At 39.4% G+C, this 26,922-nt stretch overlaps 1 protein-coding gene across 1 annotated transcript in view; it reads left to right on the top strand.

Annotated features, from left to right (window-relative positions):
* Positions 1-26,922, top strand: part of ABCB1 (ATP binding cassette subfamily B member 1) — a 106,835-nt gene that overhangs the window by 11,185 nt on the left and 68,728 nt on the right. The window contains exons 3-6 of the mRNA XM_028118237.2: positions 5,486-5,657; positions 19,124-19,175; positions 21,090-21,281; positions 21,686-21,857. Coding sequence (XP_027974038.1) covers positions 5,486-5,657; positions 19,124-19,175; positions 21,090-21,281; positions 21,686-21,857 — 588 coding nt within the window. The remainder of the gene's footprint in view (positions 1-5,485; positions 5,658-19,123; positions 19,176-21,089; positions 21,282-21,685; positions 21,858-26,922) is intronic.

Here is a 26,922-nt window from a genome sequence, read left to right as displayed (position 1 = left end):
CTTCCAGCCTCTTCAGTCATCATTTTTCCTGCCACTGAGTCTGAACCCCTTGGCTTCCTCTTGTAAGTATCCTTGTCATTACATTTGGTCCACTTGGATAATACAGGATAATCACCCTATCTCCAGACCCTTAACATCTGTAAAGTCCCTTTTACCATGTAAGGAAACATTCAGTTTCCTGGGATTAGCATATGGACATGTTTATGGGGCAGGGGCCTTATTCTGCCTACCACACCTGGTCAAGGCTTTGCTCTCTCAACCATTCTCTGTTGCTGGTCCCCTTACTCCATTTCTGCTCTTCTAAAAGCCATTCTATCAGTCGTAGCCACACCAAATCTCCTCAGTTCCTGCCTTTCCTTTGCATTTAGTTGGGAAGTTTAGAGTAAAACCCAGACTCTCCTCTGGCTATAAAGGCCCTGTGTAATCTGTCCTCTGGCTCATCTCTGACCTCACTGCAGAGTAATTTCCTGCACTCTGCTCTTGCCACAGTGGTAATTCTGTTTGGTCCTTGAGATACCAGAGGACTTTTGCACTTGCTCTTCCTGCCTGGAATGCTCTGTCTCCAGATCATCACGTCACTAACTGTATCCTTCCTGTCATTGAGGTGTCAGCTCAGTTGTTGTCTTCTCAGAGAGACAGCCCCTAACCAGCCAGTCCAAGGCGGCTGACCCTGCCTGACATTGTGGTCTAAGCTTGCTTCACTAGGTACTCCTAGTACCTAGAATAGGTACTTAGATACTGAGTGAATGTTGAATACATCGATTCTCACTCTTACTATTTGCATTAGAGTGTATACTATATGAAGACAGGTAGCTTGTCTTTTTCCCACTGTTGTTGTCAGTACCTAGAACGAAACCTGACCCTTACTAGTTTCTTAACAAATATCTTTGTAAATGTTGAATGAATGAACAAATTAATGGATTCACTGACTTCCTTCTCCAACCCAGGCATCATGGTACAGTCGTGTTAACCATCAGGCCTGCTGAATATTACCTAAACCACTCTCCTTTGTGTATCAGCCTTCCTTCTATGTGGTTCTGGTGTACCCCTCCTCTCTTTCTTATCGATATCTAGCCAAACATTTTCCATTTCCTTGTATTTAAGGGGCTCTGATTATAATTAGTTTATGCCTCTGTCTTACATTTCACCTGATGTGTTACCATATTTTTTTGTCTCCTTCACTGAAAACTACTGAACAGTCTCATTAATTTTTACATTTCTTAAACCTGTAACAGTACCTGCTTATATTATATATTATTATATTGTATGCCTAATTAAAGTTTATTCAGTTCCCATTTTCATCCTCACAACCACTATGTGAGGCTGGCTGCATATATGAATATTTTCCTCATTTTATAAATGTATATACTGAGGCATTATTAAGAGATTATTTTCCCCACACTCCCCTTCCTAGTAAGTGATAGAGCTAGAACATTTCACTGAGGCCTTTGTGCTACTCAGCCTTATGTTACCACTTTCCTCAAATCTTCTTACCACTCTGTCTCCAGAAATCAATCTTCCCTCATGTCACAAATAAACATGAGGTTCTGAACTCTGTCAGCTTTGTCCTTGTTCTTGGAAACTTGTTTGTATCTGTGCCTACTCTTAGCTCATTCCTTCCAGCTTGAGGTGAAGCGACATATCTTTGAGAACCATTCTCCCTTTGAAAGTGAAGACTTTCAAACATATGGAAAAGTAGAACAGTAAAATTCATGCTCATAGACCCATTGTCTATATCTAACAATTGTTCACATTTTGCCTCCCATTTCACCTGAAATTCTAGATTTTGTGATGTTTCATACATAACTGCCTATTGACATATCTCAAAAATTTTCCTACACAACATTTCTTATAAAACATAATATAATGATCATATTTAACAAAATGAATACTAACTCCTTAATATTGTATAACGTCCAGTTCATATTCAGATATTTCCAATTATGTCCGAAAAGAAATGTCTTTTACAACTGATTTGTTTGAAACGGGATCTAGTCAGTGACAACATTTAGATATTGTGTCTTCTGAGTCTACAAGCTCTTTTCTCTACTCTCAAAATGACATTGGCATGCTGAAAAGCTATACTATTTGTCCCGTAGAACACCTCACCTTCTAGACTCTTTTTATTGCTTCCTTATGGGATCATTTCACTTGTTCTTCCATGGCTTACATTTTTAATATGCTGAAAGTTATAAATACATTCACATTAAATATTTTGTGGTAAGAAAATTGTGTAGGGGATGCTGTGTACTTCATGTCTCATCACATCTGGAGACACCAGGTGTCAGAGTATTTTACCTTTTTACAATACTAAGTTTGATCACTCGGTTAAGGTGATGACAGATTGGACCCTTGCATTGTAAAAGGATCTCTACCCCCTTGTGGCTCTGGAGTGATCTTGGGGCACAATGCGATATCTTGTTTCACCCAGTAGGTATAGCATCCATCAGTGATCCCTCTCCTCGGGTTCTTGAAACATTTGTTTCTTTTATTCTGTAGGATGTTGTCCATTTTGGTTTCTTTCCTGTTTTCACCAGTCACCTCTGTGACTGATGTACCCATAAACATGTGTGAGACGTCATTAAATAGTCTGTCCTTGATGTTGCTTCCTTGTCTGGTGCCCATTTTCTTGCTTTACCTTTTGCCCCAAGATCATCAAAAGGACAGTCAACATGCTGTTTCTATTATTTCATTTTCAAATTATTCTTAACGCCAGTCACTCTTCTTCTCTTCCTGGATGATCTTATCCAGCTCCCATGACTTCTGCTGTATATGCTAGTATCATGAAACTGCATTCCAAACTCTGAATTCTCTCCATGTGCTTCTCAGATAGCACTTCCAGGATGAGCCATCAAATAGCACAAAATGAGATTTCCCTGTGTCCATTCCCTCCAAACTCTTGCCTCCTCCGGTTTGCCCTAGCTCAATGAAGGGTGCAAAGTCAATCAGCTTTTTATTTTTGCTTCTACACCTCATACCCCCATCTCCTCTGAGCATATTGCTCTGCCTACTGTTCTTTCTGGCTAGAATGTCTTCCTTCTTGTTTCTGAATATATGCCAAACTTTCAAAGCTGGGAGGATGCAAAACGTCCTCTGTGAAGCTTTTCCACAAAGGCGGAAATGACCATTTGCTCAGTTTTATGTCTGCTTTACTGCGTACACTATGCTGTCTTAGCATGCAGAATTCTTATAGATTGCTTATACTTCTTTGCTTTGCCTTCCTTCTTCTCTTTAAGCACTTTGAAGGAGGGACATAAACCTTTGGTATTTATCTGTCTTTTATTAGTCATTAGGTAGGCATTGAGTAACTATTTATATTCATGGCCTGCTTGTTTTTATTATGGCCAGTGATTAGTTTTGGAAGTAAAAGATCCTGTGGGAGTAGGGAGAAGTGGAGAGAAATCCTTGTATATCAACTCTTTCCTCTTCCTCTACTGAGGAATTTGATATTTTATCCACTTTAATGGAGTCTCTTAGAGAAGATGAATGGCTTCTGCCTATCTCTTCCTCCTTATTTGTGTTTTTTTTAAAGAGGTGGATGAATGCTTAGTTAAGACAAAGTAAATAATGGCAAAATTTAGCCTGTGTTTCAATGAAATATGAAAAAAATGTCAAAAACATATTATCCCTGTTTTAATTTGTGAAGAAGAGGATGTTATTGATTATGGATATGTCATTAACTCAAACTTGAGCTTACTTGATTACATTTTTAAGAGCTAGAAATATTTTATTTTATTTATTTTTTAAAAGAATATTTATTTGAGAGAGATAGAGAGGCCTTTGTGCTCTGCCCCTCTTGGGGCAGAGGGAGAGAATCTTCATGCAGACTCCACACTGAGTGTGGAGCCCAGTGCGGGGCTCAGTCTCACGACCCATGAGATCATGACCTGTTCTGAAACCAAGAGTCAGATGCTTAACTGACTGAGCCAACCAGGTGCCCCTAGAAAAAATTTAAATGCAAATGCCTAAGTATATATTAGATGTTCTTCTTACACCAAACTTGAATTTTTGCTAATTTTTTCAAAAAAGATTTATTTATTTATTTGAGAGAGAGAGAATGAGAACGTGTGGGGGAGAGGAAGAGGGAGAAAATCTTCAAGCAGACTCCACACTGAGCACAGAGCCCAATTTGGGGCTTGATCTCACGACCCTGAGATCATGACCTGAGCCAAAACCAAGGGTTGGATGCTTAACCAATCCACCTAGGTGCCCTGAATTTTTGGTAATTTTATAACTCAGCTTTACTAGTTCTTTCCTACTTCATGGACTGCCAGTCACTACTGCCAAGAACCATTCTGCTCTTTATTTCTCCACTTGTCAATTTAATACTTACTCCTATTTGTTACTACTGTAAGTTCCTTTTTAGCTAACTTTAAGATTGGCTTCTATCTCTTTGTCTCTAAAATCTTTCTGCTGATATGTCTTTTATGTTGCCTGATCTTGATCTTTGTTTTAGTGAATGTTCCCTGACTAGACCTATGATTTTTTTTTTTTTTTTTATTCACTCTCCTGCCTAGCTTACAAACCTGCTGACTCTACCTCTTGGCATCCACAGGACAGCCAACTGCATTGGGTTTTATCCACAAACCCCCACAGAAGGCTTCATCTGTCTCTGGTGTTTTTTTTTTTTTTTCTGTTTTCTTTCATTTGTTTTTCTTTCGGTCCTTAACTAGTTCCTTGAATTATACAGAAGCATTGATTGCTTCTCAAGTGGACTGTTACAGAGTCCTGAGCCCGTTCACCTTACTGTGTCTTCTTATCACCACTTTCTGGATGCAGAGACGTCTGTCTTTACTTTTGACTTGCCTATGATTAAAGAGATTATGCATATCTCCACAAGTCAGTCATTATGGCCATATTCTATCTTTTCAGGAAATCTCTTTTTGGGAAGCGTGCATGTAACTGATTCTTCCTTTCTCCTTCCTTCTTACTATTGAGGCCTAATTGCATTCAGATCATTTTACATTCATCCTAATTTCATTATGCAGCAGATCTTTTCTTTTACTCAAGCCACTTTCATAAAGCAGCAAAATATTTCCTCAGTGGTGTCCTCAGAGGGGCCTTTGGCAATCAAGATTTTTCCTTGTTTAAAAAAAATCTTGAGATGAAAAGTGGTTTCTATTCTTGGAAATCAGAGCAACAAGTACATATTTCTATAGTTGTACCATTAAAGACTTTTACAATTTCCCACAATGTCCCATCCATTTCATCAAACCTCATATGTAAGAAAAGAAGACAAACTGAGTCAAATATGAAGAAGGAGGTCAGAACTCAATAGAAGAGTCAAATGCCCATTTCTAATTAGGTTATTATAATTGTTTAGGTTGGGCCAGGATGGTAGCAGTAGTAGTCTGAGAAATGTTAGGATTTTGGATATATTTGGAAAGTAGAGCAAACTATCCATGAACCTGTGCTAATTGGTCCTATTCTTTACGTTTTCTTTCTTTCTTTCTTTCTTTCTTTCTTTCTTTTTTTTTTTTTTAAGTTTCGCTATTCAAATTGGCTTGATAGGTTGTATATGTTGGTGGGGACAATGGCTGCCATCATCCACGGAGCTGCACTCCCCCTCATGATGCTGGTTTTTGGAGACATGACAGATAGCTTTGCCAATGCAGGAATTTCAGGAAACACAACTTTTCCAAACACAACTAATGGAAGTAAGTATTATTTGCGGTACTGATTTTATTGGAAACTTAAAGAAAAATCTGTTACTAAGAAATGATGTTTAACTCTTATGAAATACACTAGTGGGTTTACTTGTGTGGGAGATGGAGGGATCTGAGCTACAGTTCATACTGGTAATGAGTTTGAGAAGATAATATTCACAAGCATTAGAATCCACATTGGAAGTGTTGGCAGAGATATGTAGAAAAAGACTGTTAAGCTCTGTTAAGTCAGAAAGATCCCAGGAAGTTTCAGAAGAGGTAAAAGAACCACCTCATCTAGATGTCGAATGATAAGTAGGAATCTTATTCTCTGACATAATGGATATGGGTGTCAGAGATAGGAGTCTAGGATGATCCTAAAATTTGTAGCCTGAGAAACAGGATAAACTGGATGCAGTTACCATCAACTGAGATAAGGAGGGTGGAGAGAGAGTAGGTTTGGGCAGTAAATACCAGAAACTTAATTTTGGGTATTGTCACAGGTTGGGCTCTTTGGAGAAATATGGCCAAGAGAAGTTGTGTGGGTGTATGCGTATGTGCATGTGTGTGCATGTTTTAGGATGGAAGAAATAATAGCTTGTTTGCATGCTAATGGAAATGATCCCAAAGAGAGAAGAAAATGATGCTTTGAGAGAGAGGGAAGAGATTTGTTTGCATGATGTCCTTGACAAAGGATGGAATATGATGCCCAAAAGGAAATACTTGCTTTAGGTAGAAGCATGGATAACCTTATCCAGAGTAATGGGTGGAAAGAGAGAGCATGTGTGTGCCAGTGTCCAAAGCTGAGTTGATGAGGAGGTGAGAATTTGTGGAAGTTTTCTTGGGATTACTTTAATTTTCTCAGTGAAGTAGGAAGTAAGACAGTTGGCTGATCAAGAAAGGAGATCTAAAACAGTCCTCCAGGAGAGTGGGAAAGGGAATGGACTATTGAAAAGATTTGGGTGTCACACACACTCTCACATTCACAGTTGATTGAGGAGAGACTGGTTGATAGCTCTGAGCTCTCATGTCACCTTTAGTCAAGCCTTGATTGATTTAAACTCAGCTTCCCAAAGACTTACAACCTGGTGGGTGCTCAAGGGGTAGAACTTTTGGAAAATGCCTGTTTGAGAATGCACTTGAGAATACATGGATATTCACATAGCTTTTTCAACTTTTCGTCCCTGATGAATGTTACAAATCCTTTCCCCAAAAGTGTGCATATAAATAGTCATACCATTTTGGGGTATTTATGGATCCTTTGATACCTGTCAGTGGGTCCTAGAAACCCCTTTTTCTGTAATTCTGAAGAACACATTGTTTACCCTGAGGCAGGCTTACTTCAAATCTGTGAATGCAGGTACAAGTTGGGCCAGAAAATTTTATAGTATGTTTGAACTATGTAAAATCCTATGTATTTATTATGTCCCTTTATGGCATTCAGAAGAAGCTGCCAGAAGATGTACCACCTTGGAATGGCCCCTTTCTTTTATACCATTCACCCAAAGGAAGTTCTCGGTGCTCTCTAAATTTATTGGTTCCTCTGCATGCTGCATTTGGCAATATTCTTTGGAGTTAGTTCTCCTACCACATTACAGTGGAAGAATCAAATCTTATAGCACTCTCTGGTAGGCCAGCAGACCTTATGTGTACATCTGTTCCCATTCTTTTTTGTTTAAGATTTTACTTATTTTTTTTTTTTTTTTGAGAGAGAGAGAGAGCACACAAGAATGGGGCAGAGGGAGAAGCAGACTTCCGCTGAGCAGGGAGCCTGATGTGGGGCTCTATCCCAGGACCCTGAGATCATAACCTTAGCCAAAGGCAGATGCTTAATCGACTGAGCCACCCAGGTGCCCACATCTGTGCCCATTCTGATCCTCAACTACTCAACTACTATAATGTCCAGTGGTCTTTTTTTTTAAACTGCATTAACATTTTTATACACTGTATCTCCATCACGCAGATATTAATTGTCTCTTACTTTATGAAAAAAGAATTGATTTCTTTAATTGGGAGTACTAATCATTACTATGTCTACCTCCTGTAGACATGTTGAGATGGATAGTAGTCAGACTCAGTTATCTAATAAGCATGTATGAGTTCCCAGGCGGTGGTCCAGTTGCAGAGACTAGCTCCCTGTGAGGCCCATGTATCTGCCTATTGATCAGTTTCCTGGGCTGGAGAACGGCTGCATGGTGTGGTCACAGCAGGCTTCTTCATAGATGCCTGCATCACATGGTTTCCAGCTGGGGGTGTAGTTCACGTTGCATTCCTTGCCCATCTTCCCATTTTTCTCACTCTTCTAATCCTAGGAAAACTTTGAAGTGTGCTTCTCTCAAGCTCTTAGGAGGTACCATATTCAACTGTTAGGAAGCAGGCCCTGGAGTTGGACTGCCTGGCTGTAAACTGCCCCCTCTTACCATTTTTTAGTTTTGAGTCTTGGGGGATTTCTTCATACTCTAATTTCCTTATCTATAAAAAAGTTGACTAGCTGTAGAACCTACTTCATGGAGTGGTTGTGAAAATTAAATGGATTCATCATTTAAGACTCAGAACAGGGCCTACATATAAAAAAAGCACTCAATAAATGGTCATTACGGTGGTTGTATCATCAGTAAACTCATACTTCCATGTTCTTCACAAATGAACCTACATAACTTGCCATGATGATACTGTTCTTTATATCATTTCATCTTTATAGAACTCTGTGATACTCAATTTTTATTATTGTTTAAAGCTTGGGACATACCTAGAGTTATTCAGTTATAGATGTGGATAATTGTCCCTTTCAGCAGCATTTCCTTAGTAACTGTGGACCACTAGCCATGCCTTTCTGGGAAGGCAAGGGTTCTCAAAAGATGGCCCAAGGGAGGCCAAATCTGGACTGTTGCCTCATTTTGTACTGCTTGTGAGCTGAAGGATCGTTTTCTATTCTTAAATCATTGGAAAAAATAATCATAAGAATAATATTTTGTGACGTGATAATTACATAAACTTGAAATTGCAGTATCTGTAAATAAAGTTTTAATAGAATACAGCCATGCCCATTCATTTACATATTTTCTGTGGCTGCGTTCACACCCCACTAGTGCAGTGGAAGTTATGACAGAGACCATATGGTCCCCAAAGCCAAAAATATTTACTTTCTGACTCTTTTCAGTAAAAGATCACCAGTCTCTGAGGTGGGGCATTGAATAGGGGGTTATTATCTTCAACTGTTACATCAGTAAATTTGTGTTGAGCTGTTCCATGTGCCAGGCACAGTATATGTCCTAAGTATTCATTCCCAACCCCCAAGCAACTTAGTAGAGTGGGAGTAATGAACACATGAACCAACAAATGTAATTGGATATTAGTACTGTGATACAAGATATACAAAATACCTGGGAAATGAGAGGAAGGGCGGGCTCCATATATAGGAATCATGGGAAGCGTCCAAGAGGAGATGATAACAAGGTTTGGTCAGCATCGTACTTCTCTCCTGCACAAAATAAACATATTCTATGTAACAAGTGAAATTTTTTAAAAATAAATATTAAGTAAAAAATAAGTTAATATCCTTCTCTCAACACCACCCCTTACTGTCACTACCCTGCTGTTTATCCTTCCATGTCTTTTCAAAAGCAGCATGTAATCTCTACTGTAATTTTTAGTCTGGAACACTCAGTTCCCTGTCACTAACCTGCTTGTCTGCAGATTCAGATTTCCAGATATCAGATCATTTGTGGGGACAGCCTCAAAGGTTTTGATGCTGGTCCTAGAGATGAGAGCAAATGAGCTCCCTGAGGTTTCTGGAAGGAGAGCCTGTCTACTGGACTCCCAGGACCCCTGACACTCTGACCTTTCTTCTTTTGCCCTCCCCCTATCAAACCTCATTACCTCTCCATGGGGGTAGAATAAGGACCAGATCCTCCTTGTTGGACAAGAAGTATTCCTTGTGTAGAGGAGGCTTGGATTTGCTAAGGCTCTTCAAAGCCTGAGAGTTTTACACTAAACGTTGAATTTAACTAGACAGTTCTAAAAACTTGGAGTGAGCAGATCCCTCTCTGCTGCTACAATAAACCCCTATGAGGGGTCTTTCTTTTCTCCTGATGTCTTGTCCTGATTATGAGACACTCGCCTTTGTCCTGCTCTTTTTGTTGTGGACCTGATTTCTTGACACCCTACCCCCATCCATCTTTATCTTGTTTTTAGAATTTGCTTTTGCCTGAAAATCTCTGATGACTTGGGCCTAGGGACCTCTCTGATCCTGCCATACAACTTTGGTGAACAGCACTTAACCACTGCTGAATTTATGTGGTATTCTGTGAGTTTTCATCTTCCTCGGGAGACTGACAACTCTCTGGAAATGAGCCCAGATAAAGACAAATGTGATTTTAGACATGCTGTGTTGAAGGCGACAGGTTGGGTGCAAGTGTAAATGACAGCCAGGCATTTGAAGAAGTAAGACCGAATCTTGGCCTAAGAAAAGGACTAGAGAATTGGCAATATTTTAGTGAAAGGGATCTTAAACCTCCTGGGATAGGATGTAGAGAAAAGTAGAAAGAGCAGGAGCCTTAAGCCTTGAGAAAAGACTCAGTCGTTTGCAATAACTAAAGCTAACGTTTATTGAGCATTTAAGATGTGCTGTTCTTAGTACGTTACATGTATTGACTCCTTTATTCTTGACAGATTAGGACAGGGGTCCAGAGGGTTGAGTAAATTTAAACTGCCTCTGGTCATGGAGTTGGTAATGAGGATTCCAGCCCAGGTAGACTGGTCCCAAACCCAGGCACCAAAGAAAACAGAGGGACACCCAGAAAGGAAGACACTGAAGATGACATGCTGGTCCAGAAAATAAGGGACATTAAGGATATTTTCCATGTCTTGTGGTGGTTATCAGCCAGAGGTACTCTTTCAATAAACACTTGATTATTTATTGTCTCTAATGCTTCCATTTATGATACATCCACACTGATGGTTTTTTTTCCTTTCTCCATAACTATATTATGGTTGGCTCTGTTTAGTCTCCTACCACATTGTGGGCTGAGGAATAGAGAAAATGTGAGTCACTCAAAATCTAGTACAATTTCATAATTCAGACAAAAAGCAGAAAAGTGGAAAGAATTTATTTTCATTTTTATCATTATATTTATCATTTCCATTTCCCTGCTCTAAAACCCATGATGAACATAAAACTATCTGTAAAATTATCCTCAAAATAATATCTGTATTTTGCTGCTTAAACTATTAGTGTATAAATCATGTACAGATCTTGAGTGTGTGTTTCAAAACTGGTGTACACAAAGAAAACATTGCCATGTGTGCCCTCAAGGCCACATTTGTATGCTCCAAAATAGAATGTGTATGCTCCAAAATAGAATCATAGATAATATTTGAATTCTAAGTATTTCATAAAAATTTCCATAATGGATCTGTTGTCTTGCATTTGTTCACGGCTTTCCTCTGCCCCTAACCATTACACTGGAAAAATTCTTAGACATAAATTTCTGGAAAATTGATTATCCAATATTGACAACATATTTGGAAGTATACTGGTCAGTGTGGCAGTCTTTGAAGTTTGTATTAACACTAAAGATATGGGTAGTTTTTCTAGAATAGTAGTATAATGTAGCCAGGTTTTTTTTTTTTTTTTTTTTTTGGTTATTATTAGGAGAATGCTTTTTCTTTTTTTTTTTTTTTAAAGATTTTTTATTTATTTATTTGAGAGAGAGAGAATGAGAGATAGAGAGCACGAGAGGGAAGAGGGTCAGAGGGAGAAGCAGACTCCCTGCCGAGCAGGGAGCCCGATGTGGGACTCGATCCTGGGACTCCAGGATCATGACCTGAGCCGAAGGCAGTCGCTTAACCAACTGAGCCACCCAGGCGCCCAGGAGAATGCTTTTTCAAGCCAAAAAGTAGATTAGCTATGATGTCATCTCTACAATATATAATAAAGACAGCATAAAAAAAGATACACAGATAATAATTGACCTATTTTAGATACCTAAGAAATGGGATGAACCTAATGAAAGATTGAATCATGGGATTTTGTAGGTGAAAAGAGGCCTAGAACTTGGCCCAAACCCATTATTTTATAGATGTAGAAGGCAAGGCCAAGGAAGTTGAAGCAATGTAGCCGTAATGGAATTGCTTGCCAGTTGTCAGAGCTGCCTTTTAATCTGATATTTTGTCCACTCTACTAGTAGTGGTTTCAAACTTGGCCTAAAATTGTGGCAGACAATCTTTCTCTTGGTCTTTTCTCTGCCTAAGATGCCATCCTGTAGATTTGTTTATAGGGAACGCCAAGCAGGGCGGCCATGAGGTATAGCTATTCGGGCCAGGGGTGTGAAAACAGCACACCTGAGGAAAATATGGCTTCTGTAGTCATCTGTCACCTGCAGTGAGCCCAACCTCACTGCGTGGCAGGCTCTAGCCTGGGCCAATGCCAGAGGGATTGATCATCTAGGTAAAAGGCCCAAATTCCTCTTGCACGTGGTTGACGGAGCTTCCTGTACATGAAGACTGAAAGAATTGGACTCCTGCTGTTCTTGAGCGAGGATACACCTTGTGGATCATCTCACTCTGTGGTTTACTAACTCTTCTTTCATCATACCACGCCCCCACCGCCGCTGGGTATATAATGTCTCTCATGGAACTTCTGTTTTCATGGACAGGCTTCCTTGGTCGAAAGAGGCGGAGGGAGCTCCGAGCCAGGATCTCTGCTAAATGTTCTGCTACCACCTGGCCACAGTGCTGAGCTCACTCCACGTAGAGCCCACCACACATATCTCTGGCTGCAACCTATGCACCGAGCCAGTCTCGTTGTTGCCTACATGACTCTTTACTTCCTAACTCCACTGTTACCCGGCTACATCCAGTTCTCCACACACTGTCACAGTGAGCTTTTACAAACCCAAGTCAGGTCACAGCTCTCCCAGTGGTTTTCTGTTGCATGGAATAAATAGAAATTCCTTACACTGGCCAGTATGGCTCATGTGACCCCACCCCCTCCTGCCCATCAGTCTCGTTGCTTATTACCTACTCAGCACAGCCCACTCGCAGCAGACTTCTGTCTGTTCTCTGAGCACTCCCGGCTCCTTCCTGGCTTGGGGTGTTGCAGAAACTGCCCATCTCTCTGTAAGGGCTTCTTATCATTCACTTCTCCCTCAGAAAGAGCTCTTGTCCCCAACCCACCTGAAAGTCACTCTAGCCTTGCTGCTTGCTTCGATAAGATTTATTACTCAAAAATTCCCTTGTTGATTTATTGGATTACTTTTTGATTACAGCTTATCAAGTGGGAAGAAAGGCATAGAGGGGAAAAGAGGAAGTTCATGGGAAGAGCCATCTTAGAAATTTCAGCAGTGGTGCCCCGTCGCATGAGGTTTGGGCCTGAAAGTAAAAGCATTTCCTGCTTGCGCAGAAATCCACCAAGATTAGAACAAAATGGCTTTCTCGTGCTAGATTGTGTCCCCAGTGTCTGAAGCAGTGCCTAATGTGAAAAGCTCTGTGGGAGATGGTCTGCAAATCACCCTTAAGACACAATCTCCTTTTACCACTTAGGAAATCGCAAGTGTATTTATGTCTCATACTTTTTATTCATACTGTTCTTAAGTGTTCGGTAGGTAAAATTATTGAACATATTGAGATATTTGGGTCAGATAAAAATGCAATGTAATGTGATCCCTAAATGATATGGAGTCTTTAGTCATGGTGGTGGGCACTGTTCAGTTACAGTTTCTTTGAAGTCTTGCTTGCGTAGTAAGGTACTGGTTTAGTGCATCTCTCTCTCTCTCTCTTTTTTTTTAATTTTTTAAAAAGATTTTATTTATTTATTTATTTATTTATTTATTTATTTATTTATTTGACAGAGAGAGAGAGAGACAGCAAGAGAGGGAACACAAGCAGGGAGAGAGGGAGAGGGAGAAGCAGGCCTCCCGCCGAGCAGGGAGCCCTATGCGGGGCTCGATCCCAGGACCCTGGGATCATGACCCGAGCTGAAGGCAGACACTTAACGACTGAGCCACCCAGGCGCCCTAGTGTATTTCTTTTTAATCTTATATGAGATACTTAAATAGAAAATAGAATGATTGGATGGAATATTTTGGGCAATGGTCTACATGTGTGGTGGGTCTGTGAAACTACTTGCAAACCTTTGGGACAGGCTAGGTTACGGCAGTTAGAGCAGAGGCTGTGTACTGAGGAGACAAAGATGGCCAAGACAGTCCAGTTCTGCAGGGGCTCATTGCCAGTGGCAGTGGGAGGAGGAGATAGATATCGAGCCCCATACTTCTAGCATTGACTTAGTAAATTGAATCGTGTCAGTTACTCTGGAGTTCTGTGACAAGATGAGTCACTGTACTAAGGGTAAGCCATTTGAGAGGAGGTCATATTTGAGCTTATTCATGGAGAAGGAATCATTATCAGAAGAAAAAAATGTGGTAAAAGGCATTCCAGGTAGAGAGAAGAGAATGAATAAAAGCTTGGAGGAAGGAAGCTGTCATCACTTCTCTACTGAATCTCTTCTCAATATGTGGAAAATATTCTTTAGTCTAAAAGGGTGGAGCTCAGCCTCATGACATTTAATCAAAATACTTTGTCATGCTCTGTATACTCTCCAGTCCCCAAGGGTAAAGTTTTCAGGAGCACAGAAACTAAGAAAAAACTTAGGCACTATTTTTTTTTTTTTTTTTGCTGCAGCAGACCTCCCTCCAGACAGTGACTGCACAGTGCCCTAGTACTGAAATGAGAAAGGTGTGGGGGTAAAGAAAATGTTTGGAAAATCATTTGTTGACCTTTCAAAAATGTTATCCTGGCAGGGATATATTGTGGCAGGACTGAAAAGGTGCTAATATGACATGTTACGGATTTTGGACTTTATCTTTGATGCAGCAACTGTCACTGAAGGCTATTAATGGAAGCAATATATATATATTTTGAGAGAGAGAGCATGAGGGGGTAGGGGCAGAGAGAGAGAGGGAGGAAGAGCATTTTAAGCAGACTCCATGCCCATTGTGGAGCCTAATACGGGGCTCCATCCCACAACCCTGAGATCATGACCTGAGCCCAAATCAAGTATCAGACACTTAACTGACTGAGCCACCCAGGTGCCCCAATATGATTATATTTTTGTTTGCAAAAATAAAATCTGATGACAGTGACCTGATTGGGTAGAAAAACCAGTTAGCTCTCATTAGAGTAGAGGAAAGGGATGATGGGGCCCAGAACCAGAGCACTGACCCTGAGGAAGGAGAGGATTTGAGTAGCTCCAGTCCAGATATGGGAATCCCTAAAGCTGTGGAAGTGGCTGAGGAGTGCGCACGGTATTCTGGGAAACACCAGCTCGTAGGGAGAGGGAGAACACAAGGAACCAGTGAATGACACTAAAAAGGATCACAGTCATGGAGGAACCAGGAGAAGGAGGTTCTGGAAGCCAGAGAAGGAGAAAGTGGTCAGGAATCTAAGCAAGTATTTTATTAAAACAAAAGGTGCACTTATATATTTGGCTTTCCTGTGCTCATTGTTTGGTTGATACTGTTAGGTGTACACACACACACACACACACACACACACACGTTATATAGAGAGTTTCTGGCTTTTCCCACTGAAAAACAGTATTATATTTGGATACTATTTAAACATTCTTCTTTATAACTATTGGTTTGGGCAGTAACCCTTGAGATCCATACAAGTAAAAAGTCACTGGACTATCGGATCTCTCGGGTTATTTCAGCTTTAAAGTTTTGATTTTGTGGGGCACCTAGGTGGCTCAGTTTGTTGAGCGTCCAACTCTTGGTTTCGGCTTGGGTCATGATCTCAGGGTCATGTGATCTAGGCCCGTGTCAGGCTCTGCACTCAGTGGGGAGTCCGCTTGAAGATTCTCTCCCTCTGCCCGTCCCTCCACTCATGCACATGCTTGCTCGTTCTCTCCAAAATAAACCTATTTTAGAAAAGTTTTGATCTTGTGAAGGCATGCCTAAGGATGAGCCTTTTGTGAGAAGCTCATAGAGGCAGGAAAAATCTCTGGGGCCAGAGAGCTTTTAATTAACAAGAATTGATTGGAGGAAAAGAAAAGTTGGTTGGAGGGAGTCCAGACATTTTTATTTCATTGGTCAGTAGAGATTATCTCTGTCAGATGATCTGAATGCTCCATTGTTATTCTAACTGGTACAGTTTGACACTACTGAAGCACAAGTGAAAGGCACTTGGTGCTAAAGTTTGAGTCTGATGACTGAATCTATGTATGTGTATGCACATACATGTAGAGATACATATATACACACATATATTCTCTCCTGTATTGTACATACAGTGTACATTGACTCCTTTATGTTTTTGTACAATAAATACATGTATTGTACAAAAACTTTTAAAGGAGTCAATTTTGACCTTTAACATAATTTCTTACTTTTCAAACAGTCTAAAGTGACTATGGACCTAGAAGCCACCATTACCAAAGAACATTTCTTTAAATTCTCTTGGTTCCTTACCTCTAGAATTGAGAAAACTGGTAGTAGCAATGAATAGAAAACAGACTTCGAGTTAGATTTGGAAATTTGTCTTGCTTTGGGAGTAATACAAGCTAGCAACAATTAATACCAGTTAGGAACATTTCCTGGCTAGATAGATAAAATTGAAAATCCTTTATGAGGGATCTTCTAAGACTCATGCGGAGAAAAATCCTCACCCAGCTAGCTATTTAATATTTTATTCTTGAAAATACAGAGCAGAAGCAATCTCATAACTCATCTAAAAAATCAGTCCAGACACGTTATTATTGCCTTGCCAAAGGCAATATGGAGCAATCCAGGTTCTCTGCTACATGCTTTGTGTGGTTGCCTCTGCATCTTTTTATTACTTCCTTACTTTCTGTATTACCCCTAAATGTAAATTTCTCAGGGTTCTGTGCTTGCTCACCCTCTTCTCCTTACCCCCTACCCTGTCCTTGCATGTAAGGAGAGATGGCTTTTTTTCTTTCCTGAGTTTAGCTCTGGCCTCCAGCACATGACTCCAAAATCATTCAGATCAGAACTCTCTCCAGAACAGGAGCACTATAGTCTAAGTAGTTATTGGACATCTTCAATTGAATGTTCCGGATACCACAGAATAAAAATCTTCAAAACTGAACCAATAATCTTCTCACATCTGGCCAGACCTGCTTTTATTTTATTTTATTTTTTTTGCTGACTTATTTCCCACCATGATACCACCATGCTCCAGATGCCTAGATCCTGATTGTTTCAGCAGTTCCTAGAACCTATAACTTCTTCTCTGAATCTTATGGGTACTTTCCTTCTTTTCTCTTCTCATTTAGACCCTCTGTGCTTATGTAATTGCGATAGCTCACATCGCTCAGTCTCTCTCTAGTCCAGTTACTCTTTTCCCCCCCCTTTAAATTTTTATTGTTATGTTAATCACCATGCATTACATCATTAGTTTTTGATGCAGTGTTCCATGATTCATTGTTTGTGCATAACACCCAGTGCTCCACGCAGAACGTGCCCATCACCAGGCTAACCCATCCCCCACCCCCCTCCCCTCTAGAACCCTCAATTTGTTTTTCAGAGTCCATCGTCTCTCATGGTTCATCTCCCCCTCCGATTTCCCCCCGTGCATTCTTCCCCTCCTGCTATCTTCTTTTTTTTTTCCTTAACATATATTGCATTATTTGTTTCAGAGGTACAGATCTGTGATTCAACAGTTTTGCACAATTCACAGCACTCCCCATAGCACATACCCTCCCCAATGTCTATCACCCAGCCACCCCATCCCTCCCACCCCACCCCCACCCCCACTCCAGCAACCCTCAGTTTGTTTCCTGAGATTAAGAATTCCTCATATCAGTGAGGTCATATGATACATGTCTTTCTCTGATTGACTTGTTTCACTCAACATAACACCCTCCAGTTCCATCCATGTCGTTGCAAATGGCAAGATCTCATTCCTTTTGATGGCTGCATAATATTCCATTGTGTATATATACCACATCTTCTTTATCCATTCATCTGTCGATGGACATCTTGGCTCTTTCCACAGTTTTAGTCCAGTTACTCTTATACATTGCTACCAGGTGCATTGCATCATCCTCGACCCCGCCTCTAATTATGTCCTCTTCTGCCCAAACCGCTGAGTGACTACTAGTGTTATATGCTTTACCTGTGGGGCCCAGATCTTTCTAGCCCCCTACCCACCTTCTCCCATCCATACAACACACCCACACCCCAGCCAAACTGGCTTACTCCCTTTTCAAACATGCTGTGGACTTTTGTCCACATTGCTCCCTTTGCTAGAAAAACTTTTCCTCCCCTTTCCCATGCCTGTCAAAATCAGACTCATCTGAACGAGGCCCTTTATATTATGACCTAACTTTTGAAATGACTATCAGATTTAAAGTGTGCTTCCTCATTGGTCCAGCAACCTTGATTATGATAATTTATCCTATAAAAATATATACTATACATTCCTATATAATATACATGTGTGGGTATGTTTAATGCAGCATTGCCTGTAACAGTAAAACACTGGAAACAACTGAAATAGATACAACTTTGAAAAAATGGAGATACACGTTTATACACACAGATTGACAGAAAATTGGCCAATGATTGTGGGCCATGATTTATTTTATTTTATTTTTTAAAGATTATTTATTTATTTGAGAAAGAGAATGAGAGACAGAGAGCACAAGAGGGAAGAGGGTCAGAGGGAGAAGCAGACTCCCCGCTGAGCAGGGAGCCCGATGTGGGACTCGATCCCAGGACCCTGGGATCATGACCTGAGCCGAAGGCAGACAAATAACCGACTGAGCCACCCAGGCGCCCTGATTTGTTTTTTAAAACAAGCATGTGTGTGCATTTATGTGTGAGTAGACAGGCATACAGTTAAAGAAACTGAAAAAATCCACACCAAAATATTGAACAGTAGAGTGTGTGTGTGTGTATGTGTGTTGGATGGGTGGTGTTGAAGTTTTAATGTACCTTGTCTAAAAATGTTGACATTTGCTAATCTTGCATGATGAGCTTGGTGGTGCTCATTATATAAACTTTTGTGTTTTATATTTTTTAAGTAGAAATAAAAGCTGGAAAAATGCAGTGTTGATTTTAAATGCTAAGAAGTGCTTTAGTGTCAAGTATGCACTGATATTTAATTATCAGGATAGAAGCCCTAGGAAAGAGTTTTCTCTATGTCATCTTAGAGTGGTATTTCATAAAATATTTTAATTCATGGACACCAATATTCTGGCTGATGCACTGCTTCTTAATAAATGTGGATTTCTTCTTGCAAAAAAGCTTCACTGAATTAAGTGTGTGTGTGGTTGCACCTGACCAACAGTGAAGCATTTGAATGGATGCCATAATGCTTTCACATAGTTAAAACATCAGTTTGACCTATTTTTGTGTAAATTATTAAGTGACACGAGTTTGATTCATTTTTATATGCTTATTTTTAATGGAGAACAGAGAGACATAATGGTATATGTTTGTTTTGTGGTGATCTAGGTATTATGAACGATGCACCTTTCATCCACCTTCTGGAGGAGGAAATGACCACGTAATGAGACATTTTCCTTACTATTGTTAAGCTTTTCTGTATCCAATTGTAGCATTGTATTTTTGTAGCATAAAATTTTGCATTTTTATAATAAAGAATCAGACTTTTAAGAATAATACCACTGTTAGTTTTCTAGGAGGATAAAATATAAAATTTTTTATTTTTTTAAGAAAAGAATTTGCTGCATGAGCTGTTCTCAAGTTAAGGTTAAGCCTAGATTAGATTTATAGATTTATATATGCATTGTAAATATAGAATATCATAACAGAGAAATTAGAGGAGTTCAAACCAGTTAACACAATTTTCTCTTTAACACAGCATCAGATTCTAAACAATGAAACAAAACATCCCAGAATAAATATAGTCCCCCTGACCTTAATTCACCCTGGGAAGCTTTTGTTAATGATTTGTGTATCTTGAAGTTTGCTCCCCAAAATACCTTATAAGAGATGTCCAAAGGTACAAGTTGGTTAATCAGAAGGTGATGATTCCACATTATCCTGTAAATTATCTGTTAGGTTTGAAGAAAATAGAGGCTCCCGATCATATTTTGAAAGATGAGAAGTAAATATTCCTATGGAGAGGTTTTTTTATTTTATATTGAGGAAAAATGAAACAGTGCCTTGTAATCATCTTACAAATGCTTAAATATAAATATATTTTGTTTGAATTAATGTGGACTGATGGTTTAGAATACATTAACTCCTCAAGCATTCTACTTGTTAAGTGGGGTTTCTTTTGAGCTATTTCTTGCTATATCATTAATGCTTGGATAATAATTACTCAATTATCTATTAGCTAAAATTTAGTATTCTTATTACATCATCTCAGATGAATACATTGTAGTCACAAGGAATAGCTTCGGGGAGATGTGTTTACCAAGATGCCTGCTGGGTTGAACACCGACTTGTGAACAGTAATATCCATGACTCTCTGGTTATTATGTAATCATTTTTATAGCTTCTGCATGGCTTGGCTCATACCAGCCTTTTTACTGGAAGGTGGCAAGTAGTGAACTTGTAAAGTTGGGAATATTGGAATCCCATATTTCATTTTAGAATGTTTGTCTTTAACCTAAAAATGAATTCACTTAGTAAGGTGCAAGACTTGTTTGCTTTTTTTAAATATAAAGATTCAGAGCAAAGAAACATAAATTCACTGTTTCTAGATGATCAAGGGTGGTTTTAGAAGATGGTCAAGCTTTTTATTGTTCAAGTTTAAACTTAAAGGTGTGCTATTTGATTCATTAAGCATTTTAGGGTAACTCACGAAGGCTAGTTGGCAGATGATGTAAAAAACTTTTTATTTGGCTTTTGTGTTCTTCTAGAAGGCCAAGGGACCATTTTCATCTCTTGGTTCCACTTTCTGACAAGTTCTGTGGCTTCTTTCTATTCTCCAATGTGCAGTAACCACCTCAAAGTGCTCATCAACTGACCCCAAGGCGATATAAGTAGACAGGAATACAGCAGTTGGTCCTACTTGATGCTGTGATGTTGAAGGCACAAACGAGTCTTTCACAGTAACTGGCATATCCTCTGAGGCTTACTAGGTGCCGGGCACTGGCCTAAGCTCATGTCATGCACTGTTACCTTACTACTCTTGCCCGCATTTCACTGCAGATAAGAAGTTAGAAGACTGAGCTTTAGAAAGGTGAAGCAGCTTGCCCAGGATGATACAGCAGTTAAGTGAAGAGCTGGGATTTGAGCCAAAGCAGAAGCCACGCTGCTAACCATCCCACTCTATTGGTGTAGACGTAGTTGGATGCCAACCACCAATTCTGCCTATCACCACTCCTTCTAATTTTAAGGATGGCAAGGTAGCCAGGTGACTGAAAACATAAGTATGAATGGTCTGTGGGGGAAAGCTGCAGTGATCAGAAAACTGCGTCTGTGAAGTGTTCTCGTTGCTTTGCAGGTATGCCTATTATTACAGTGGGATCGGGGCTGGAGTGCTGGTTGCTGCTTACATCCAGGTCTCCTTCTGGTGCCTGGCCGCTGGAAGACAGATACTCAGAATTAGGAAACAGTTTTTTCACGCCATCATGCGACAGGAGATTGGCTGGTTTGACGTGCATGATGTGGGGGAGCTTAACACCCGGCTCACGGAGTGAGTACCTCATTTTATGTTTAACTCGGACACAGTTCTTATTCTTACTTAAAAGAGATGTTATCAGATCTGTTCAGAGATATTAATGCATAGCTCAGAAGTAATTATGAGACTGAATTCCTTCTGAGCAGCAACCATGTCTTACACATCCTTTGGTTCCCACTACCCTGGCAGGGCATGAGGGGACTTGCATGATTAGCAACGAATGAGGAAGAACTGCCCAACTCCCAAAAGTCATCTGAGAGTGGTGTGGGAGAGCAACAATGTGACATTTTCTGAGGAAGTTTCTGAGCAAAATCCTGGATATAAACTAATTGTCCCACACTCAGAACACAACAGCTAAATGGATTCAGTTCTCTGCTTATAATTCTCATGTTTATTTCTAACACTGTCTGTTCTTTTAGTGATGTCTCCAAAATCAATGAAGGAATGGGTGACAAAATTGGAATATTCTTTCAGTCAATGGCAACGTTTTTCATTGGTTTTATAGTGGGATTTACACGTGGTTGGAAGCTAACCCTTGTGATTTTGGCCATCAGTCCTGTTCTTGGACTGTCAGCTGCTATCTGGGCAAAGGTGGGTAAAGCATGTAAATCCAGACTTTATACTGTCCCCACTTCACCCGCCCCCCCATGGTGGAAGGCTGTTTTTATATCACGTGATGACCTAGACTCTATACTTGATACTTGGTTTTATTTTATTTTATTATTTATTTTTTTATTTAAATTCAAGTTAGTTAACATATAGTGTAGTATTGGTTTCAGGAGTAGAATTTAGTGATTCGTCACTTACATTAACACCCAATGCTCATCACAAGTGCCCTCCTTAATGCCCATCACTCATTTAGCCCATCCCCCTCCTACCTCCCCTCCAGCCACCGTCAGTTTTTTCTCTACAGTTAAGTCTCTTATGATTTGTCTCCCTCTCTTTTTATTTTATTCTTCCTTCCCTTCCCCTATATTCTATTTTGTTTTTAAAATTCCATATATGAGTGAAATCATATGATATTTGTCTTTCTCTGACTGACTTATTTTGCTTAGCATAATACACTCTAGCTCTATCCACATCATTGCAAATGGCAAGATTTCATTCTTTTTGGCAGTCGAGTAATATTCCAATATGTATGTGTGTATACACACACACACACACACACACACACACACACACACACACACACACACACACACCAATTCTTTATCCATTCATCAGTAGATGGACATTTGGGCTCTTTATAGTTTGGCTGTTGTTGATAGTGCTCTATAAACATTGGGGTGCATATGCCCCTTCGAATCAGTATTTTTGTACCCTTTGGATACACACCTAGTAGTGTAATTGCTGGGTTGTAGGGTAGTTCTATTTTTAACTTTTTGAGGAACCTCCATACTATTTTCCAGAGTGGCTGCACCAGCTTGCATTCCCACCAACAGTGTAAGAGGGTTCCCTTTTCTCCACATCCTCACCAATGTCTATTGTTTCTTGAGTTGTTAATTTTAGCCCTTCCGACTGGTAGTATCTCATTATGGTTTTGATTTGTATTTCCCTGATGATGAGTGATGCTGAGTATTTTTTCCATGTGTCTTTTAGCCATTTATGTCTTTGGAGAAATGTCTGTTCATGTCTTTTGCCCATTTCTTAGCTGGATTATTTATTTTTGGGGTGTTGATTTTCATGAGTTCTTTATTGATTTTGGATACTAGTCTTTTATCTGATATGTCATTTGTAAACGTCTTCTCCCATTCTGTTGGTTGCCTTTTAGTTTTGTTGATTGTTTCCTTCACTTTGCAGAAGATTTTTATCTTGATGAAGTCCCAGTACTTCATTTTTGCTTTTGTTTCCCTTGCCTCTGGAGACATGTCCAATACGAAGTTGCTGCAGCCGAGATCAAACAGTTTGCTGTCTGTGTTCTCCTCGAGGATTTTGATGAATTCCTTTCTCACATTTGGGTCTTTTCATCCATTTTGAGCCTAATTTTATGTATGGTGTAAGAAAATGGTTCAGTTTCATTCTTCTGCATGTGGCTGTCCAATTTTCCTAGCACCATTTGTTGGAAGAGACTGCCTTTTTTCCATTGGATATTCTTTCCTGCTTTGTTGAGGACTACTTGACCTTAGAGTTGAGAGTCCATTTCTGGGTTCTCTCTTCTGTTCCATTGATCTATGTGTCTGTTTTTGTGCCAGTACCATATGTCTTGATGATTACAGCTTTGTAATACAGCTTGAAGTCTGGGATTATAATGCCTCCTGCTTTGCTTTTCTTTTTCAACTTTCCTTTGGCTACTCAGGGTCTTTTCTGGTTCCATACAAATTTTAGGATTGTTTGTTCTAGTTCTGTAAAAAATGCTGGTGGTATTTTGGTATTTTGATCAGGATTGTATTCAATGTGTAGATTGCTTTGGGTAATATAGATATTTTAACAATATTTGTTCTTCCAATCCATGAGCATGGAATGTTTTTCCGTTTCTTTGTGTCTTCTTCAGTTTCTTTCATAAGTGTTCTATGGTTTTCAGTGTACAGATATTTTACCTCTTTGTTTAGGTTTATTCCTAGGTATCTAATGGTTTTTTTGTGCAATTGTTAATGGAATTGATTCCTTGATTTCTCTTTCTACTGCTTCACTATTTGTGTATAGAAATGCAACAGATTTCTGTATGTTGATTTTGTATCCTGCAACTTTGCTGAATTTGTGTATAAGCTCTAGCAATTTTTTGGTGGAGTCTTTTGGGTTTTATACATAGAGTATCATGTCGTCTGCAAATAGTGTAAGTCTGACTTCTTCCTTGCCGATTTGGATGCCTTTTATTTCTTTTTGCTGTCTGATTGCTGCGGCTGGGACTTCCAGTACTATGTTGAACAACAGTGGAGAGAGTGGACATCCTTGTTGTGTTCCTGACCTTAGGAGAAAAGCTCTCAGTTTTTCCCCGTTGATGATGATATTAGCTGGGGGTCTTTCATATATGGCCTTTATGATGTTGAGGCATGTTCTTCAATCCCTACTTTCCTGAGGGTTTTTATCAAGAAAGGATGTTGTATTTTGTCAAATGTGTTTTCTACATCTATTGAAAGGATCCTTTCTTTTATTAATGTGGTGTATTATATTGATTGATTTGCAGATATTGAAACATCCCTGAAGCCCAGGAATAAATCCTACTTGATTGTGGTGAATAATTCTTTCAATGTACTGTTGAATTCGATTTGCTAATATCTTGTTGAGAATTTTTATATCCATGTTCATCAGGGATATTTGTCTGTAATTCTCCTTTTTAGTGGGATCTTTGTCTGGTTTTGGAATCAAGGTAATGCTGGCCTCATAGAATGAGTTTGGAAGTTTTCTTCCATTTCTATTATTTTGGAACAGTTTCAGAAGGATAGGTATTAACTCTTCTTTAAATATTTGGTAGAATTCCCCTGGGAAGCCATCTGGCCCTGGACTCTTGTTTGTTGGGGGATTTTTGATTACTGCTTCAATTTCTTTGCTGGTTATGGGTCTGTTCAAGTTTTCTATTTCTTCCTGTTTCAGTTTTGGTAGTTGATATGTTTCTAGGAATTTTTCCATTTCTTCCAGAGTGCCCAATTTGTTGGCATATAGGTGCTCATAATATTCTCTTATAATTGTTTGTATTTCTGTGGTGTTGGTTGTGGTCTCTCTTCTTTCTTTGTAATTTTATTTGTTTGGGTCCTTTCTCTTTTCTTGTTGATAGTCTAACTGGGGGTTTATCAATTTTGTTAATTCTTTCAAAGAACCAGCTCCTAGTTTCATTGATCTGTTCTACTGTTTTTTTTTTTTTAATTTCTATATCATTTGTTTCTGCTCTAATCTTTATTATAGCATTTTTTATTTTGGCCTGAATAGTTTTTAGGTCTTTTATCTCTGCAGCAATGTTTCTCTCGTGTCTTTTATACTTCTTTCAAGCCCAGCTTGTATTCTTATGACTATTGTTCTAAATTCTGGTTCAGATATATTACCTACATTGGTTTTGAGAAAATCCCTGGTTCTGATTTCTTTCTTGATCTTTCTTTTGAGGAGAATTCTTCTATCTTGTCATTTTGTAGGTTTCCTGTTCCTGAGAGTAATGCTATATTAAGAAGGTGTCATACACTGTCCAGGGTCTGGTGCATTAAGAAGTGTTTGTGGTGTATGCTGTGCGCACTCTGCTGTTATGTTTTGGCTGTCCTTTCCCATAGGTCAGTTCTCTGCAGAGTTCCTCCCTGCTCACAGTAGGGGCTATTTGGACCTTACCTAGGTGTGCTTTGATTTATTTGTTAAAATAAGCTACTTAGGAAAATGTCCAGGAAAACTGCAGCAAAGCCCCATCCTCAGCTAGTCAGGTCCGTCAGGTCCTCCCTGAGGACGTGGTCTAAATTGTCCTGAACCTGTAGGAGTACCTTGATTTGTTCAAAATCAGTGGGAATAAGTGGCTGTAACCTCATTTAAGTCCTACCCCTGCCAGGACTCCATGCTGTCCTGTACCATGTGGTTTTTTGAGAAAGGGATAAGCTAGAAAGAAGTAGCTCTCACATCTCATCCCCTGACTTCATAGAAAAGGCATGCTCAACTCTTTTTTTTCTTTTTTAAAGATTTTATTTATTTACTTTAGGTAGGGAGGCAAGCAAGAGAGGAAGAGCACAAGCAGGGGAAAGGGACAGAAAGAGAGGGAGAAACAGGTTTCCCGCTGAGCAGGGAGACTCACATGGGGCTCGATCCCAGGACTCTGGGATCATGACCTGAACCGAAGGCAGACACTTAACTGACTGAGCCATCCAGGGGCCCCAAGGCACACTCAACTCTTAAAGAGCTGTGTACTTTGTAGGAAATTCCATATTCATAAAGATTCAAGTTCACTAACCAACACTTTGTCTCATTCAGCTAACATTATTGATTTTAATGCTTTTTAGGTTTTGTTTAATTTGTAAATTGATTTAACAGTTGTGTCAGTGTTAAAAATAGTTCTCTAATGTTTAACATATTTAAATCCATTGGCATGAAAATAATTTTCAAAAAATAGATACTTTCTAGTCCCTTATGCATGTAAATCCAAGCCTGCAGTTTTGTCTCCTAATCACGAAGGCAAAACAGTATCATTGGCCCTCCCTACCTCTGCACACAGGCCTCTGATGATCTTGTAAAACTTATTCCCTTTCAAGGCTGGGTGTGGTGTTCATTTTAAACTGATTTGACTTAAGAGTGGGTGGTGGTAGAGATTGGCCCAGTTTGTAATTTCTGTTGGGTTCACCACAACTTAAAGCACTATAAATTCATTTGGCAAAAGCATGTAAGATACTGGTGGGCCAACCAAAGTCAAGCCTAACACAAAGTAAATCAGATGGTAAATACTAAGAAGTTGTAAAAATTTTACCCTGTAGGATGGATATTATTTTGATATTACAAACAATAACTACATTTATTGAGCATCTACTATGTTAGGAAAGTACATACTATCTTTCTGAAGTATAGGTATTATCTTATTTAGCATAGGAAGAAAGTGAAGTTCTGAGGACTCTGTTAATTTGTTACTGAGAGTAACAGTGTGTAAATGATATTCTAGGTGGTTAAAGTGCATTTCTCTATTGGTCAGCTTTCCAACTTGGCAAAAGCTTGTGTGCTAATCGGTTTTTCTGTTTACTAGAACAACAAGCAAGTCAGG

The sequence above is a fragment of the Eumetopias jubatus genome, unplaced genomic scaffold (assembly GCF_037043125.1).
Source record: "Eumetopias jubatus isolate StellerSeaLion01/CBP00866 unplaced genomic scaffold, mEumJub1_p1.0 scaffold_14, whole genome shotgun sequence".
In the NCBI taxonomy this organism is placed as follows: Eukaryota; Metazoa; Chordata; class Mammalia; order Carnivora; family Otariidae; genus Eumetopias; species Eumetopias jubatus.
This window is presented reverse-complemented; position numbering and strand designations above follow the sequence as displayed.